This window comes from Trichoderma evansii (genome assembly GCF_050947405.1).
Source record: "Trichoderma evansii strain SZMC 28006 chromosome Unknown GGI43scaffold_16, whole genome shotgun sequence".
NCBI lineage: Eukaryota > Fungi > Ascomycota > Sordariomycetes > Hypocreales > Hypocreaceae > Trichoderma > Trichoderma evansii.
Genome location: NW_028145190.1, coordinates 115,351 through 133,971, shown reverse-complemented (window position 1 = coordinate 133,971; position 18,621 = coordinate 115,351). Strand labels below are relative to the sequence as shown.

The 18,621-nt window shown below is 51.1% G+C and overlaps 3 protein-coding genes across 3 annotated transcripts; 1 reads left to right on the top strand and 2 right to left on the bottom strand.

Annotated features, from left to right (window-relative positions):
• Positions 1-691: 691 nt before the first annotated feature.
• Positions 692-3,603, bottom strand: GGI43DRAFT_102437 (uncharacterized protein). Its single transcript, XM_083198813.1, has 4 exons — positions 2,753-3,603; positions 2,217-2,638; positions 1,032-2,155; positions 692-977 (listed from the first exon to the last, which is right to left on the bottom strand). The coding sequence occupies exons 1-4, from the start codon at positions 3,199-3,201 to the stop codon at positions 885-887; spliced, it is 2,088 nt and encodes a 695-aa protein (XP_083058492.1). The 5' UTR covers positions 3,202-3,603; the 3' UTR covers positions 692-884.
• A 2,542-nt stretch (positions 3,604-6,145) lies between these two features.
• GGI43DRAFT_102392 (ubiquitin-binding TORC1 subunit KOG1) lies at positions 6,146-10,763 on the bottom strand. Its single transcript, XM_083198811.1, has 2 exons — positions 10,054-10,763; positions 6,146-9,980 (listed from the first exon to the last, which is right to left on the bottom strand). Exons 1-2 carry the CDS (start codon positions 10,603-10,605, stop codon positions 6,372-6,374), a joined length of 4,161 nt encoding a protein of 1,386 aa, XP_083058491.1. The 5' UTR covers positions 10,606-10,763; the 3' UTR covers positions 6,146-6,371.
• A 2,509-nt stretch (positions 10,764-13,272) lies between these two features.
• On the top strand, positions 13,273-17,552 carry GGI43DRAFT_102375 (Kelch repeat-containing protein). Its single transcript, XM_083198810.1, has 5 exons — positions 13,273-13,725; positions 13,823-14,198; positions 14,287-14,554; positions 14,612-15,937; positions 17,319-17,552. Exons 1-5 carry the CDS (start codon positions 13,459-13,461, stop codon positions 17,320-17,322), a joined length of 2,241 nt encoding a protein of 746 aa, XP_083058490.1. The 5' UTR covers positions 13,273-13,458; the 3' UTR covers positions 17,323-17,552.
• Positions 17,553-18,621: the final 1,069 nt, after the last annotated feature.

Genomic DNA, 18,621 nt, shown 5'->3' with positions numbered 1-18,621 from the left:
GCTTTTATATCCCCCCTTGTTGTAATAGCCTTTGTTCTTTTGATGTACTTTTTGCTCATTTTCTTTTTTAGCTCTTGCTTGTGTGTTCTCCTTACAAATATCCACTTGAGCGTTTTTCAACAGCCATGTTTTTCTGCACTCGTACTTGTCTTTCAAGCCTGCGTGTTATATATATCTTTATTTTCGTTATTCTAGTATATTTAGGGTTTAGGAGGGGCGAAAAAAGCATGGCAATGGAGTTGGCATTTGGAGCATGTTTATCTACATGAGTGTGTATGTGCGTGTGTATGTATCTGTGTTTGTATGTCGTATGTCGTGCTGCCAAAATTCAAATTCTGTGCTTTATTTTACTTGCTTATTTATTTCTTTTCTATGATATCCCATTATTATTATTATTTGTACTGCATAAATTCAGAAACATTGTTTGAAAAGGGGGGTCTGCTAGAACACCATTATAGCGGATGTATTTGTTCGATAAACATTTTCCCTCTTAAGTAACTTCCAGCGTACGTGTGAGATTCGCTATCTTGATCTCTCATCTATGAACAATTAAACAACTTTAATAGAAACAAAGAGTCCGTTACAAGCAAATAATTAAGAATCAAGCATGGTTAAAATGGAAAAGTGGTATAAATATCATTAATTAAACCCACGCCCCGATAGCAGTACAATAAGACAAATTGAATCACGTGAATCACAACAGCGGTATCATCGTCATCGTCATCCTCTCTCCTTTCCCCATTCCCCGTTCATCACTAACAGCGCATTTCATCATCCCGCCTCTTATAACATCTCTCACCATCTTCAGCACTTATATATGAAAATATATAGGAAAAAAAGTAAAGAAAAAAATGACAGAAGTGTTGTGTCGTCTGTTGATGAATTTAAGGGGAGTGCTTCAAGCACTCTTCGATCTGCTTCTTGAATGCCTCTCGAATGACTTTCCTGTTGAGTTTCTGCGTGGCGGTGACCAGGCCCTAAAAAAAAGGAGTTAATACGGAAATCTTTATCAAGGGGACATAGAAACTTACGCTATCCGGGGTCCAATCCGCGTCAGTAACAACTACACCGCCTATTGTCTCCAGGCCAGATAGGCCAGATCGCTTGGCGGTAACCTGCAGATCCTTGAGAACTGCCGCCTGAACCTTGGGGTCGTGGTGCATGCTGTGCTCGTCAACACCAAGCTCTGCAGCCTTTGCAGCAAGAACCTTCTCGTTGGCCATGATGACAGCGATAGGGCGGTTGTGGTTAGGGTCCGCGTGTACCATGACGTTGGCCACAATCTGGGAGCCTCGGTAAACGGACTCCAGCTTCTCCAGGGCAATGTACTCGCCACCCTGCATCTTGACCAGGTTCTTGAGTCGATCAATGACACGCAGGTGGCCATCGGCATCGAATTCACCAATATCTCCAGTCTTGAACCAGCCATCTGGGGTAAGGGCCTTGGCTGTCTCCTCTGGGTTGTTATAGTACTCTTTCATGATGGGGAGACCTCTCATCCAGATCTCACCCTGAGGAACCTTGGCTTCGGTAGAATATCCTAGCTCGGGAATGGCAACCAGCTTCACGTCAATGGCACCAGAGACAGGGCCAATGGAGTTGGCAGAGTACTCCAGAGGGTTTCCAAGTGCACCGTTGGCACACGTCTCGGTCAAACCATACCCAGTCAGCATGGGACCAATAACCAGGGACAGGAACTGCTTCGTACTGTCTGAGATGCCGCTGGCACCATTCATGGTAAATCGAAGGCGTCCTCCGGTCAGCTGCTTGACTTTGCCGAAAACAAGGCCATCGAAGAGGCCAGCCAAAGGAAGCTTGTTCCGGGTCATGAATCCCTTGTAGTTGAAGGCTCCCCAAAATAGGGATTTGAGGATTGGGCTGGAAGTGTCCAGCTTGGCCAAAACTCCCTTCTTAACAGTCTCCCATACTTGGGGAACTCCAACAAGAACGGTTGGTCGGAGTTCCCGCATATCGCCAGCGCAATTCTTCATGGAAGTATCGGAAAGAGTTCTAGGATTTCCGTATCCTAAGCAGCCACCAATAAACATGACGAGGTTCTCGAGAGCCATTTCGAAGATGTGGGCAAGTGGCAGATACGCAAGAACAACCTCTTTGTCACTGATGGTCTCGCCAACAGAGGCGAGGAGGCCCGTAACTATCAGTCAAAGTCAGTATTTTTCAGCTGCATGAATTTAGCGATATAAGAAGATACACACCTCCCGCAACAAGAGCCTCGTGGGTGATGCAAGCACCCTTGGGAAGACCGGTGGAACCAGAGGTATACATAACGCAGAAAACGTCTGAGGGGTTGCCGGGCTGAGGGTCAACCATGTTCTCCTCGCCGAGCTTTCGGAGATCCTCCCAGGTGATGACGCGGATATCCGGATTCTCCTTCTTGTAAGCCTCGATCTCGCCGCCCAAGGTGAAGATGCTGTCCTCATTGACGATGACAGTCCTGACTTTTGACTTCCTGATAGGATTGGTGGCCGTCTTGAGCAGGTGAGGGTCGACATACATGACCTCAGCATCGGTCTGGACGAGAGAGTGCTCGACTCCGCTCTCGCCGAGCGTGTCATAGGCAGTGACGATGGAAATGCCTTGCGAAGCACAGGCGTGGGACACAGAGATCCAGTTTACACTATGGAGAGAGAGAAGGTTTCATTGTTAGCTGGTTTTCGCGAAATTAAGCATTCTCACGTGTATTCTATTATACGCCCCTGAGACACCACGGTGGATGAATGGTTGTGCTTACCTGGTGGTGCCAAACAGGTGCAGCTTGTGGTGGCCGCTGAAGCCCAGCTTGCGCAGGCCGGAACCGAGCTGCAGGACGAGCGTCTCGTACTCCTTGAAGGTCAAGAAGTCAAACTTGGATAGCTCAAAGAACTGCCACTCCTTGTCCACCTCAATGACCTGGCCATCGACGTTCTTGGGAACCTTCTTGATCTCCTTGTGCAGCTCAATGAGCCTTCGGTGGCCCACGGCGAGGTGGTTGGGATACTCGCGGGCACTGCGGCGAACGATATCCCAGACAGTGTGTACGTCATCGGCGGGTTTGGTGAGCAGGCCATCTTTGGCTGCTGGGTGGCGACGCGGAATGGTCTCGCCAGGCACCTTTTCGTAACCGGGAGCCTCGATGGTGAAGGGCGGCTTGCGTATTTGGTGCATGGGCATAAGGCCCACCGAAGTCCAGTCCGTCGCCATCGTGATGGTTGGTTGTGGTAAGGGTTCTGGTTGAAGATGGAGAGACGAGGAGATGGATTGAAGAGAAGGAGAGGAAGAAAAAGAAGCGGCAGACGTGGAAAGAGACGTTGGGTAGCTCTTCTCGCGCCGGGCAACTTGCAGGGGAGGGGTGGAGAATGGAGAAGCCGGCTCTTGTATCGTATATAAGCCTCAGGGCGGATGAATTCAGAGCTACCAGAAACAAAAGAAAACCCGGTGAAGACGACAAAGAAGGATGGTTTGAACAAAAGAGAGTCGAGATGGATCAGGTTGGGACAAGTAGGGCGTTGAGCTGCGTGGCAATGCAGGCAGACACTGACAAAGGGAGAGAAAAAGGCGAAGAGGCAGAGCTCGGAAGCAGAGGCAAGGCTAATTGAAGTTACGTAGCCGGTACTCCGCGCAACTCGCAGCAGCAGGTTCTGAGGGGCACCCGTACCTGTACTTTCAGCGTCGCGCACTGGACCACCAGGCTAGCAGCTGTGGCTGCAGCACGCGTGCCTGTAATTAAGAGGGCACAGCGTACCGGTACGAAGCTCGTGTATTAGCGCAGCGACCTAGCACTGCTACACTGCAATAATACATGATGCAGCACCTCTCGAATCCAATCAGCTAAGGCTGCAACTTGAAGCTGCGCTACGGGGTACGCTTCTCTGATTGCTCCAGGGCCCCCTGCACGCAAGCCCAATCACTGATTGCTGCCGGGCCTGTCTGGTGGCGTTCTGGGGGATTTTGTTGGGTCCATAGAGCGCCGTAGCAAGGTCTCCACCGGACGGAAGTAGGATTAGCTTAGCACTGCAAAGGTGTCCACAGCTGCCCAGACGCTATGGCTTCCAGATTGGTAGCGAGGCCAATGTACCGCCAACATGAAGGTTTATGCAGCGAGCACCTGGATAGGTAATCATCAAAAGATGGCGTTTCGGGTACAAAACAGTAGTATTGTCCTTTTTTCTCATCCCACGTAATAGTTTCCCCAGTTTGCTCTGACTGCCGCTGGCCCAGCGCTGACTGGACAGCAAAGCCTGAAAACCTTGGGGATGCGACTCCAAGCAGGGCACGAACGCATCGATGACATGGGAGCTTCCATGGACTCGCGCTAGCATTAGTAGCACCACGTCGATCTCGCACCGGCTGATGGAGCAATTACGCTGATTAGTACTCGTACAAGAGCTACTTCCAACCGCCTGGACAGTGCACTTAGCTCCGAAGCCCGAAGCTATCCATCGTCTACCTCAATATGCATGCCATAGGTACTAATACAACGAGACGGCACGATAGTGATGCTACTTCACATACATGCAATCGCAGGTAACCAATAAGCAAGCTCTCCATCCCAACTAGCATCGCCTTTCTTATACGGAGCACAACGTTATTACTAGTTATTAGTCTAGTCGAGCTCCCGCAGAGCCGAGATGCGGATATGGGGTTCAGCCGTAGACCGCGCCGCACTTGCTCGGCCTCAAATAGCCCAACCCGAGCCCGTAAAGTGGCCCTCACAGCACGGCACAGCCTTGTGCAAGAAACCGCACGGCATGCCCAAACATGCAAATCCTGTATCACAGTCTGCATCTGCCTGCTAAATGCCTCGGGAGCGCCGCCATGTGCCCATTTTTTCATCAGTCAGGGTAGCAATATACTCACATGCCCTGTTCACAGCTCGGCCAGCGAGAAGATGCGACTTGAATATCATATGATCCCGAAGAGCAAGCCACCATATCCATCAACGCCGACCCAAGCCTCGATCGGAGCCGCAACTTGAAGACCACGTTACCTCCTGCCAAGTGGGCTGAGAGCATGAAGCGAGAAGAGTAATGCTATCCGGAAGAGGCAATAAGCACATGACTTTTGCTCTCACCACTGCCAGATTCGGACAGCTCAACTATCCCCAGAGCCCTTACTAGTAGGTACGTGTAGTTAATTACATAATGTGCTTCAGATTTAGCCATCAGCTATGAATATGTGTCTTAATCCAATCTTGATATCACTTTCGGCACAAACCACATGTAAAAGAGATGGGAAGCAGAGATAAAAATATTTTTTTGAACCTCGCTTACGTCGTGGAACCAACCAACCGGGTCAAAAAGCCTCGGAGATTACCTACTCTCAGATAAAGCAACCAGGCCCGTTCATGCATGATATCCACCCTCCAATAATACGCAAAAAATACGACCTTGAAAAAAAGAAGAGAGATAAAGAACAAAGTTATTTGGTGTTGGAGATTAGAAAGGATCAAAACAGGGCTAATTAGCTTCGCGCGCTTACAAGAGTGCCGAGGTCGAAGCGCACCTCCAAGGAGCTGCAGTTTAGCATATGCCAAGCTTCACAGGAGCTTTAATATCACCATCATGCACAAATTTCTGAGCACAAATATGATAGTATCGCCATACTATTCGCTCAAAGCTGTACTACTCTACTCAATACAATTAAAACCTCGTCCACTGCATGTAAACCCTTCCAAGAAGGTGATAATAAAAAAAGGGTGTCAAATTTCCATCAGCATTAAATAGATAAGTATACTATTACCTCCTCTCCCAAAACGCCAGAATCCAGTCGAGGTCATTCCCAAGGCCAATTCCACCAAACCTTTCACGAGGACATAGTTGAGGCATAAAACCCCCGCGCTTGTACAGTTATCAATGCATCTATTCAAAGCATGAGGAAACCTAGCAACAGAGTCTCTACCATTCGCTGCCGAGCGCTTCATATCATCAAAGAGAAAAAGAACAGAAAACAATAGGAAGGATACTAGGTAGTTGGTTATAATCCAGTCAGTGGAGGTTAATGTCTTCCAGTTGAATAGATGTCCTTCCAAAAAGAGAAGAGAGGAAGAGAATATAAAATTCTAGTACCGTGCCATAGGCTCATTAAGTAAGCTGCATCGGCTCAGTCTTCTCACAAGTAAACAGATTAATGTGGTAATCCCCTCGAGCTGCGCATCCAAGAATTGGGTGATGAGGGTGGAACGCTGTAGCGGAAATAGGAGTTCCTCGGGTTTGCTGCAAGAAGCTCGAATATGGCTCTAGGCGAGAAAGTTCGTTGCCATTCAGATTAAACACCTTGACGGCGTGTGAAGAGGTGCCACTACAGACAGAAAATACAACGTCAGCCAATGTACATTAGTTCCGAAAATCACACGAGGGAGCGGATATAACAACTTACACAGAAAATACTGGCAAATGCTCGTGCACGCTTGCCGTCCGAAGAGTGTCTTGCGTTGTCTGGAAGGAATGCAGGGCCTTGTCCATGCGAATATCCCATATCTTGATTTTGCCGTTCCGACTGGCACTTACTAGCTCTCGCTTTCCTCCACGCTGCATGTGCACGCTCTTGATCCACTGGCGGTCTGTCTCGTCCTTCCATTTACGCACCATGGATTCTTGCGGCCTCAGCCTTGTATCAAAGACTCGGACCGCGCCGTCGCCAAATCCAGCAACAAAGATGTTGCCCGTCATTTGATCCGATGTGAGAGACGTAACACATGAGCCAGATCGGGCTGGAATATCCATTGTGCAAGTCTCATGCCCAGCAAACCATACTCGGATAACTCGCACGTCGCCAGCAACGAGAACTCGTCCCGTTGCCTGCTGCCAGTCAAAAACCATGCCAGAATTGACATTGCTGGGCACCATGTGTGTAAGCGCCCGCCAAGATGTCGCTAGCTCAATGTCTTGTTCTGAATCATAGTTGCGATATACTCGAATTACACCGTCTGACGATCCAGTCATCAATATGGCCTGGTCATCCTCGTTGATGAATTTCATATCGCTAATCTTGGAACCCTCGGGGTTACCATTGGAGAATCTATTCAGGCGTCCTTGCTTCTTCCAGTCCCAAACGTAGACGGTGTTAGCATCGTCTGCTACAGCCAGGTGGTCCTCAAATTGGTGGAATGTCATCTTGGCAGGCTGTGCGCCGTTATTTATAATGCCCAGCTGGTTATTCCATTTATGAGCCCCTGCAAGTTGCTTCAGCGGCTGGGTTTCTCTCATTATACTCTCATTTCTGGCTCTCCGCCACAGCCTCTCATTATAGTCCGTACTTCCGGGCTCATCTGCCTCGGTGTTTTTCATCTGGGGCTCGCGGAAATACTCAATTGACCACTCAAGGAACTTGCTTGTGAGCGGTAGGGTTGGCTCCTTGGTCAAATCGCGCTCTTCAAATGCGCCAGAAACTGGCTCTCGCGCGCTGTGGTATATCGCCGAAGACCCGGGGTGGTCATTCTGTTCAGGGGGTGCGGATACCTGATCAGGCGATATCTTGGATGAAGGTGACTTTGGCGGAATTGGGCTATTGGGAGTGGTGGGCCTCGACTTGTCCTCGCTGTTGATGAAGGACTGGAAGAGAAGGCTAGCCGTACGTCGAAGCAGGCCAGGAGATTGCAGCGGCTGTGGGCTGAGGGCACCATTGCTCCTCGGGCCCAAACTGACTGAGCTTCTGCTGCGCGCTGCCCTATTTGCCCGTCTCCGGATCTCAGTCATCAAGCCTTGGGCTGCCTCGCCGAGTGTAGAGTTGATTAAGGCGTTGTGTACGTAATCAATGACTGTTGTAGCTTCCTTCTGTACCTCTGGATGAGGATCAACACTCAGAATCAAGGCATGCTTCCAGAACGCCATGTAGACCGTGTTGTGAGAAAGGCCATGGGCAGTTGGTTTGATGGTCCCGTCTCTCTGCCGGTGATCTGGTCTGGCATAGTGTAAGCCCATTTTATGATCCTGGCCGTCATTCTGTGGAGGGAACACCAAATACTCCTTCTCTTCGAGGAGCTGTTCATAGGCGGCAACCAAAAATTTGCTCTCAAAGCGAACGATGAAGTGCGACAAGAAAACCAGAAATTCCTTGCGCACTATCGGGCTACCATCATTACCCATGTCGAGAATTGTCCAAGCGATCGACTCCTCGATCCGCGCAACCTCTTCAGTAAGGTCGGGGATTCCGAGGAAAGTAGTAAGGGCATGAATCATAGCCGCCCGTACTTCGCAGCATGGATCTTTGGTGAGGAATGCCAGCTTAGCATATGCATTCTCTCGAATGCCACGCCATTTAGCCTCAGGTAAATCCTGCCACAGCTGGCTGATGCATAGACAAGCCCACTGGCGCAGGAGGGGGTTGCTATCATTTGATAGATGGGATAGGCAATAGCTCATGATCTCGGTTTGATTGCAAACCATCTGGCCATTTCTATAGCCCTTGCACAACATGGCCAAAATGAACGCACACATGGCCTTGTGCTCATCTCCGTTCACAACAGGTAAAGCCTCAGTTGGCTTCAATATTTGAGCAAAATAACTATAGCCGCTATCCTTAATTAAATCTTGCTGGCACGAGATGTCCACAGCAATCAGTCTGGCCCAGATGAAAACCATGACGGGCTTAAGCTCTGTTGCGGCGGACTGCAGCAGTTTCAAAACATATGGGAAAATTCCTATGCTTAGAGCCAGCTGTACCGACCATGGCCCCAAGTCAAGGAATCTTCCTAGCAATATCAAAGCCCTTACTCTGTGCTGCTGGCTCAACAGCACTTGAAGGACGACAGGCAATTGATCGGGGGGCTTTTGGGCCACGGCGTCGCCTCTGGTGAGGTAGACGTCGAAAGCAGTCAACTGCTCGGTAAAGAAGGTTGAATTTTGATACTCGTAGTCGATACCTTCATTCTCTTTCCTCTCTAATAAAGGCAACTGCGCTAAAGCCATATCTACAGCCAAATCCCATGTTTCCCACAGGGGGTGTTGATGAGTATCCGGCAGAGCAGGGTAAGACTGAGGATGACATCCATACACCGTCATAATTCTTTGCGCAAGGAGGAAATTGCGGAATAGAGCAGCCACCATAAGATCTTGGCGGAAGAATTTCCTGAACAGATCTCGAGGCAGCGTAGTCCATGCAATGCTATCGGTGATGGCGGTGAAAATCCAGTTGAGCTCGCCAAGAGGCGTCCGCCTCTCCTGAAGACGGCCGGGAAGCTTCTTGGCACGCTCGGGGGTAAGATTTGTCTTGAGGGGGTTCTGCAGAACGAAGAACCAAAGTGCCATTTCGATCGGGGTGGTCAGGCATGACGTAAAAAGATCTGCCGGGAGCAGCGGGTTTGTGGGAAGATTTTCCTTGACTGCACACGCAGCCAAGTGGATATATGGTCTAAAATTGGTCTTGACGTGATGAGGATCTCGCAGCGCAGTTTCTTCCTCCTCCTCTTCATGCTTGTCGACGAATCGGTGGTAGTTGTTTAAGATATTGCCCGCCTCTGAGCAGTCCCACACGAAAATGGTTGGCGCCTGAAGCCATTGCTGTAGGTCGTACAGTGAAACCGGGATGTACTGAGTATAGGTCTTATTGAACACCCAAATCTCGCCTGACGCTGTCGGCTTTGGTACACCATGACCGTTGTAGTGCAGCAACACGCGCTCTTCCTTGGCGTTCCGACGAAGAGAAATGCAGAATTTCTTGGTTTCTTCGACTGATGGATCCAGATACTGTTTATAACGAGCCCTAATCGCAAGAGTCTCATACTGCGCTTGGAGAGCTTTGCCAATGTTCTCAAGTGCTTTTTGTATAGGCGGGATAGTTGGGTCTGTCCAGGCTTCCAGCTTTGCGCCCGGATTGGTTTTGAGCTGGTCGGGAGGTTCTACACCAATATTCAAACATACTGCGAGAGCTGCGGATACTGTCTTGAGCCTGTCTCTCTGGCGCCAGTCTTGGAGTTCGTACTGCACCGCCTTGGGTTTGGCGGTAGTTTCATGTCGTTTATCTGTAAAATACATGTACCAATTCTAGTGTTTGAAGTCAGCAAGACATTCGAGAAATCGTGCCCCGGTGCAAATTAGCAGAAGCTCATAAACATACATTTGCAAGCTGAGAAATGATGTGTTCTGACTGGTAATGGTCTTCAAACCCGTGTCTAGCTCCCCAGTCTCGGATCTCGTCCTCTTCGTGGTCCGACTCTTCGAGTTGTCGCGGCGCATATTCACTCTTTGAGCGATGAAATGCAGGCTTTACCGGCCGACTCGGTCGCTCGAGGTCCAGGTTATTATCGTCGCTCGCGGTGATACCATTCTTGCGGCCCGGGGCGCTCAAGGGCCGCCTGTCGTTTGTCTCGTTTGTCTGAGATTCGCGGTCGGAGCTGCTAGTCGACTGGACCTTGAATCGGGACGTTTCACCGCCGTTGGTGGCGGAGGCGGCAGATGCGTGTGAGCCATTTGCACCAGATCGCTGCGTCATCTCAGCTGGAAGTCCATGAGCCGCGGCTCGTAACTCTCCTAGTCGCGCGGGCAACGGGGTCAGAAGCGTCTCGTGGTGGTCGACGTGGGCGTTTGTTTCGTCGGTGAAACTCGCAGGCCGTTGCTGTGGGTGGTGCAGCCGGAGAGGCAAAGTTTGGTGCGGTTGAGGCAGAGACATGGCGGTCGTGACGGTCGCGGTCTAAAGTGGAGCAAAGCACGATTATCTAAATCACCATGATGAAACACCCATGCTAATCAGTGCAGTGCAGGGTGCGAGGACTGGAATGATGTCTTCATCTGCGTGGAAGCGATGCTATGGGCGATGGACTGGGCAGAAAGGTCGATATGAGGACTGAATTGAGAATTCGCTGCCAGCCTTGGGCACAGAGTTTCGGTCTACGGCGAATGGCTTTTTATCTGATAGCTGCCAGCCCACGCGTATTACTGCCCAGTGCTACGGCCGACGCAAAGCTTAGAGCAGCTGGAAACTGACCAATGCAAGGCACGCCCGCGGTAGTACAGCCCACACAGCGCCTTTGGGTAATTATTACGACCATGAGATTATCACTACTTGCCTTACCTAAAGTTGGGTGCTGCCCGGCCAAGTCCAGTGGCTGGAGTGGCTCCAGTGTTTACTGGTTGAAGCCATCCAACCGTGCCGCATCCTACCGCCAGGCAGAAACCCGAGCATGCGCTTGGGAAGGTCATATGAGGTGTGAGTCAATAGCTTATATATAATGCTGGCCGACTGGACGCTTATAGCCGGGAATCAAGTAAATTAATATCGCACACTACTATAAAATAGCAAATGCTACATGGTAGACTTAATATCTGGGCCGCAGCACCTTGTGAACGAGAAACAAACAACATTGAAACAAGTTTACGGCATACCGCTACTATCTTAGGTGGGCGCTAGTGATGTCGATGCTTTAGTAATTCAAGAACGGCGCTAAAAAGCTTATAGCGCTTGTTGTTTGTAAGCCTCGCCAAGATGCAGTCGTGCAGTAATATAATTGACCTCGTAATGGGTAATTCAATCGCCAGATAGCTGCTCATGATATATACGTGCGTTGGTTCGGCAAAATCTCCTAACAGTCAACGAGCTCTTTCACTTCTGTCGCTGATAGGCACGTGCTCTAATCATGAAGCCCCTGTTGCCAGGTGCCGTTTATAGACGTGCTGGGTGCGACAATGGGAATACCATTTTGCACCAAGTAAAAGAAAATTAGATTGAATAGAAGCGATGGTGTTTCTAATAATAGCTAGAGCGCTAAGTAATATACGCCAATCATGGATGTTCTTTTGCATCGTTATAACAGGGCTCAGCACTTGAAATGAGAATCTAGATGCGGCGGTCTGTGCGTGTAGAATGCTAGGAGAGCATTTCGTCTATTGATGCTCGAAGCGTAGATGATGTATATTCTGTCATCAACAACACAATCCGATCCTCTTAGCTACAATGAAAGTAAAGAAGAGATAGAATTTCCATGGGCTGTCTCTCGTGCATATTTTCAGCTCACGTGTTGCCCAACAAACATCAAATCTCCCATTGCCTGGAGCATACAGGGTAGGGACAGGAGCACCCATACCCCTAGCCAAATGTGATCGACGACATTGCCCCTGCTGGTGGGCGGCTCACGAATGTACATTTGCAAAGAACCAACTTGCCAAGGGTCCTCGGGCTGAGCTGCCCGGTACCCGGCCTGAAGGATCGCGAAGCCTTAAGGGGAGGGAAATGATCAGGAGCGGGACGCCAACGAGCGATCAACGCTGGAGTTGCGAGCATAGAGCTGCAGAGCAATGCCCAGCATAAAGTTCAATCAAGCATTTAACAGTAACCAGGTACATTACTTCAATGCAGTGCGACTGATCCTACCAGCACAATCGTACAAATCTTTAAGCGTTATTACGGGGTCCGTCTCAAGCGATACACGGGACATGCAGGCACGAGCACTATGAGGTCAGTAGTGGGCTCTTAATCGGCGAGCTTCTAGACGAAACGGAGCAGAGCATTGGCCCAGGCTGCAAAAGAATTGCCATCAGATTGTTCCTTGCGTCAAGAGCTGGCCCTTCCCGTATTCGACGCTGCAAATGCCTGTCGCAGCCCCTCCAGCCCCTTGATTTCTGGCCAGCTCCACATCGTCGCCATCCCCGACTCCCAGGGCGCTACGGCTGAGGAACCTGGCGCAAGCCGCACCGCAGGGCGATCGCCCGCCGATTCAGACGCGGCTGCAGGTACCCCTCAGGTCACTGCTGTTAGGAGTCCCCCACAAAGCCATGCTGTGGCACGGCGGTACGTCAGGACCTACAGCAGCTTAGTGCACATTGGTGAGCCTGCAGCCCCTAAAAATGTTCAGTCGAGCACCCCAAGGGCCAGCACTGCCCGCTAATTGGCCCGGCGAGCAGGCCCTGGCACTGTGACAGGAGGCCGAAACGCAGCCCAGCACCACAAACGAGCGTGTCTGTCCACCCCGTCCCAACTTCAATCACCAACAGCCGGTGCTGTGGCTTTCTCGTCTGTTCTCTCTCGCCACAAGCTATTCCCTTCTTTCTCAGCAATTGCGAGCTCGCAGCGCAGCTCAGCCCAGCGGTGCTTTCGTATCTGCATCTCCATTCCGCGGGTTCGAGAAGGGCAGAGTACACGGTTCATCGCAGGCATTGCAAAGGCCCTTCCTCCTGCCACACACACCCCCCCAAATTCGCATCCTCCCCAAAATAGGTGGCCACTGAAATTTCGGCGACACTCCCCCGGATACCTCCCGCAGATGCTTGCCCAGCCATCTCGACACTCGAGCTTCGACCCCCTTCTTTCTTAGCAATTCTTTCTTCAGTCACTCCTTGGGCCTATTGAGCCGTCCGCGTCTTTGTGTGCGTGTGCGCGCAATCCTCTCGTTGCCGTTCACTCGTTTCATTGGGAACTACTCACCACCTACCCACACTCGTTTACGTCTCCGACAACCGCATCGTTCTATAGCCAGTCTGCGAATACGCCACTGCCCATATCCCGCCAGCGAGCGGTCCGCAGTCCACCATGGCGTTTCTCTTCAAGTCTAAAAAGCACCAGGACCGCACGACAACGAGTCGCGACGGCAGTTCGGGCTCCCAGGGGTCCATCCAGAACGCCCCCGGACGCGTGGTGGCCAGAGACGACAAGAACACAGCATTGCAGCGCGCAACGCCAACGGGCAGCTTGCATTCTATCGACAATGACACCAACACTTCCAGCCCTGACCAGGTCGGCCCAGGCCATGGACGCCGTGCTGGCAGCGTGGATACGCCTCAGTCGAGCGATTTGCCAGTGAGTAACGATGACCTGGAGCTAAATTGAGCTGGACATTATATTTTCTGTATCCATGTGCGTGTGTGTGCGATATCTAACACGCAAAATCAAAAAGTTTCGAAACAACCCCCCCGTGAGCAATTCGAACGCTTCGCTCTACCCGTGGTCGCAGCGGCGATTGACCTATACCTCGTCGCATCCGAGCCCGTTTCCCCGATATGGCGCCGCCGTCAACGCAGTTGCTTCGAAGGAAGGAGACGTTTACTTGATGGGTGGCTTGATCAACAGTTCAACAGTCAAGGGCGACCTTTGGATGATTGAGGCTGGTGGTAGCTTGAATTGCTACCCCTTGGCGACCACCGCTGAAGGCCCGGGGCCTCGTGTTGGCCATGCCAGTTTGTTAGTCGGCAACGCTTTCATCGTGTATGGTGGAGACACCAAAATCGACGACAACGATATCTTGGACGAGACGCTCTATCTACTTAATACTTGTGAGTATTTTATCCCTGGCAAAGCCATGCGAAAAATCTGGTGATGATAGTATCGAGAAATCTTACAAATACCCTTTCTTCCATGTAGCAACACGGCATTGGTCTCGGGCCTTGCCTGCAGGATCTCGTCCGTCTGGGCGCTACGGCCATTCGCTTAATATTCTAGGTTCCAAGATTTACATCTTCGGTGGCCAGGTCGAAGGTTTTTTTATGAATGACCTCTCTGCCTTTGACCTCAACCAGCTACAGTCGCCAACCAACCGATGGGAGATTCTCATCAAGGCAGAAGCGAGCCCAAAGGTACCCGCTGCACGAACGAATCATTCCATCGTGACATTCAATGACAAGATGTATTTGTATGTATAATATTCCTGCCTTATTCTGTGGCTGTTCTGTTTAACCAGTCTTGTTAGGTTTGGTGGTACCAATGGGTTCCAATGGTTCAACGATGTCTGGTGTTACGATCCTGCAGTCAACAAGTGGGCGCAACTAGACTGTATCGGTTACATACCCGCTCCTCGCGAGGGCCACGCTGCTGCCATAGTGGACGACGTCATGTACATTTTCGGTGGAAGAACTGAAGAAGGCACAGACCTGGGCGACCTTGCCGCATTCCGCATCACGCAGCGGAGATGGTATACGTTCCAAAACATGGGCCCCTCTCCTTCGCCTCGGTCTGGACATAGTATGACAACTGTTGGGAAATCCATTGTAGTGCTTGGCGGAGAGCCTAGCACTGCTTCTCCGTCTACGAATGATCTTGGCATCCTCTATGTGCTGGATACGACTAAGATTCGGTATCCCAACGACGCCCCAGGAGGACCTCAAAGAATACCAGGAGCGCGGCGCACCAGCGATGCGTCGAATCCCAACAGGCAACCACCAATGCGCGATGTGTCCAATGGAGGAGGACCTCCCGATCCCAGGAACGCAGCTGGTGGCCCTGGTGGCCCTGGTGGCCCTGGTGGCCAGAGAGTCCCTTCAAATGGCATGGAGCCAAATGGTCCGCCAAATCCCGGAGGCCCAAGCTCTCCTCCGCCCGTTGGAGCGCCGCCAAGAGTACCTCCCGGAGGTCCTGGAGGTCCCGGAGGCCCTCCGGGCCCAGGAAACAAAATGCGAGCTGGTTCAACTTCCAGCCCCTCCGGACCGCCACCACAAGGCCCAACTCCTGCCAAGCCAGGTGATCCATCTGCTATAGGACGAGTTCGAGGCGCCTCTGTTGACCGAGCAATGACGGCAGGCTCACCACAGCCGATGTCTGCCCCATCTCCCATAGCTCGCGAGGCAATCCCCGAGGATGAAATACCCACACCCACAGGTGTCAATACATCGGCTCCTGTCTCTGCGCCGGGCAACCCTGTAAATGGGCGGCGAACACCAACTACGCCCACACAAGCTACTAGGTTGGGATCTAAACAAGGCTCCTATGGTGAGCTTCCCAGGAATGAGCCTTCTAGGGGTGAGCCTCCCAGGGGTGAGCCTCCCAGGGGTGAACCTCCGAGGGGCGAACCTCCCAGAGGCAAAATGCGCCCAGGGAACTCGTCAGGCTCGATTGATGCTACGGGAGAAGGAATGCAAAGGATGGCACCGAACCGACCACAATCACCCACGCATCTGGCCAAGCCGATCAATACTTCATTGAACCGACGCTCATCCGGCCGAAACTCACAGACAGTCGCTCTTCTAAAAGAGCTTGACTCCGCCCGAAATCGAAATGCGTGGTATGCGTCAGAGCTGGAGCTAGCCAGGAAAGCGGGTTATGTCGCCAACGCATCCATGGGGCCCGCGCTTGACGGAAAAGCCATTGAAACTTTTGACGATGAAGATCGACCGTTGATCGAGGCGCTTCTGGCTATGAGGACAGAACTAGCGAATGTTCAGAACGCTGTAGACAAACAAGCCATTGTTGCTGCTAAGCAGATTGCGGAAGCAGAAAGGCAGCGAGACGTCGCCATTCAGGAAGCCGTCTATGCCAAGGCTAAGCTGGCTGCTCAGAGTGGTGGCAGCCCATCTGGCACCCCTCAACCTGATGGCGAGCGAGACGACTCTGGCGCTAGATCGGCAGAGATGAGCAAAAAGCTTGCGTCTGTTCTCAACCATCAAAAGAGTCTTCAAACACAGTTAGAATCTGCGAAATCCGAACTTGACGCCGAGAAAAGAGCCCGTAAGCTTGCTGATGATACCTCATCAGCTGCCCAAAAGCGCATGGTTGATTTGGAGAATTATAAGCAGCAAACCTCTGGCGAGGTCGAGCGTCTCAAAGCAGAACTTCACTTCTCTCAGCGTGAAGCTCGGGAGCAGTCCGTGGCTAGCGCCGAGGCTGTGGCTTCTCTGGAACTGTTGATGGTCGAGAAGGAGTCGATTTCAAAGAAGCTTAATGAAATTTCGGATTCGTCTAATGGCCGCGAAGAGACGTTTGAATCTCTTAGAGCCGCTATTGAAGCGTCGCAAGATGCAACCGCTCATCTTGAGACAAAACTCGAAGAAGAGAGAACTCAGAGAGAGAAGGTCGAAGGGAAGCTGAGTAAGCTCAAGGCTGAGCACGAAGCACGCACTGCAGAGCTAGTTGCCGTGACCCAACGCCTGCGAGATGCCGAAGAGCTTGCCGAGAAACATGCTACTGAAGCACGAACTCACCGAGAGGCTGTGTTGTCTGGACTTCATAAGCTCACATCTAAAGACGAGGCAAACACGCATAATCCAGATGCTGATCGTGCTCTTGCACTCCAGAACCAGCTTAATGCCGCAAACACTTTGGTTAAGAAGTACCAGCAGGAAGCAGATACAGCTGCTGATAGGCTGCGTGGCGCAGAAGAGCGCATTGCCGGGCTTGAGCAATACCAGGAGCAATCTAGCCGAGAAGGTGTCAGTATCCGACGACAACTTCAGTCAGCTCTGAGAGAAAACCAGGGCCTCCAGGCCGCTCACTCAGATGTCAAGAACCAACTGGCTGCTCAACAGCTCGAAACGAATGCCATGACTGTGCAACACAACGCACTCAAAGATATTCTTGTCGAACGAGGCATTAGCCCTACCGGCGCTGCCAGAACTCGTGGACTCAATAGCCCGCGGACAACGTCTCCCGAACAGCAAATTCGCCTACGAGAGCTCGAGTCTCAGCTAGCCAGTATCAGCGCTGCTCATGAAGAGACTAAGCAGACATTCGCCATGCAGGCCCAAGATTCCGAAACTGCGTATCGTGAGAAGTTGTCTCAACTTGAGAGCGATTACCAATCGGCGGTGCACTATGTTAAGGGAACAGAGAAGATGTTGAAGCAGCTTCAGGAGCAACTGACACGCTACAAGACGGAGAACGGCCGCTTAAAATCAGAGGTTGTGGAACTTGAAGACAGGCTACAGGCCGGCTCAGATGAACCCGGCTCAGCTACTTGGGAGAAGGAGCGTGCTACTTTCCAGGGCAAAATATCTGAATTGGAGGCCGAATTCCGCGGTTCCGCTTCTCAGCTGGAGAAGAACCTCGAAAGCCTCCAGGCTGAATTGCTGGAGAGCAAGCAGCAACGGGATGAGATTAGTGCGAACCTAAGCACTCAGCGTAAAGAGCTGGAGCAGTTGCAAGCGGAGAATGTCCTTCTCGAACAACGTGCTTCTGATGCCGAACAGAAGGTTTCTCTACTCCTGGATCAGGTTGAACACTCTGTTGATTCCTACCGTCGTCGTAGTCGGCACGTTGAGGGGATGGTACCACCAAACGGCCTTGGCCACAGTCGCAACGAAAGCTCCGAGGGAGAGAGCATTTATGGAGACAACACTATTGGCAACAGGAACAGTGCTGCACTAGACAACCTCGCAAGCGAGCTGGAGACTCTTCGAAACCACTGGGAAACGACGAATAAGAATTATCGCTTGAGTACCAACTTTGATTTTGACTCTGCAGCCCCTAAGCCAGAAGACGAGACTCCGACCATCGGAATGAGCGAGAGTCTAGCTGATTGGAGAAAGCGACTTGATACAGACAACCACCCGGACAACAAACAAGGTTAAGCCAACTCTCTCATGTTTTGGATAACGCTACGTTTGTATGACGATCTTTTCCTGCCTGGCCATTTCAGTTATGCATTATAAACCTATCCGGAGTTCACCAGTAATGGTCTGCTTTGAAGACGGTTTAGCTGTTTGGCCCTCTTCTAATAATCTGATGATTATTGTTTGCCATATGATAATGGCACCATTTAATACATGCCACTGAAATGCCTACATCCTGTTTACTAGCACACCTATTCTTCTATTCCTATTCTCTCCTTAATACTTTTTGTTTCCTCAGCTGGGGCTCGTTTGAATACGAGTCTAGGTTTTACTTGTCACGATACGATACACATTAACGGCCTGTCGCGTACGGCGCATGCGCTTGCTCTCTCCGGGGAGAGATGTGAATCTGTGGTTCTGCTTTTTTGCAATGCGATAT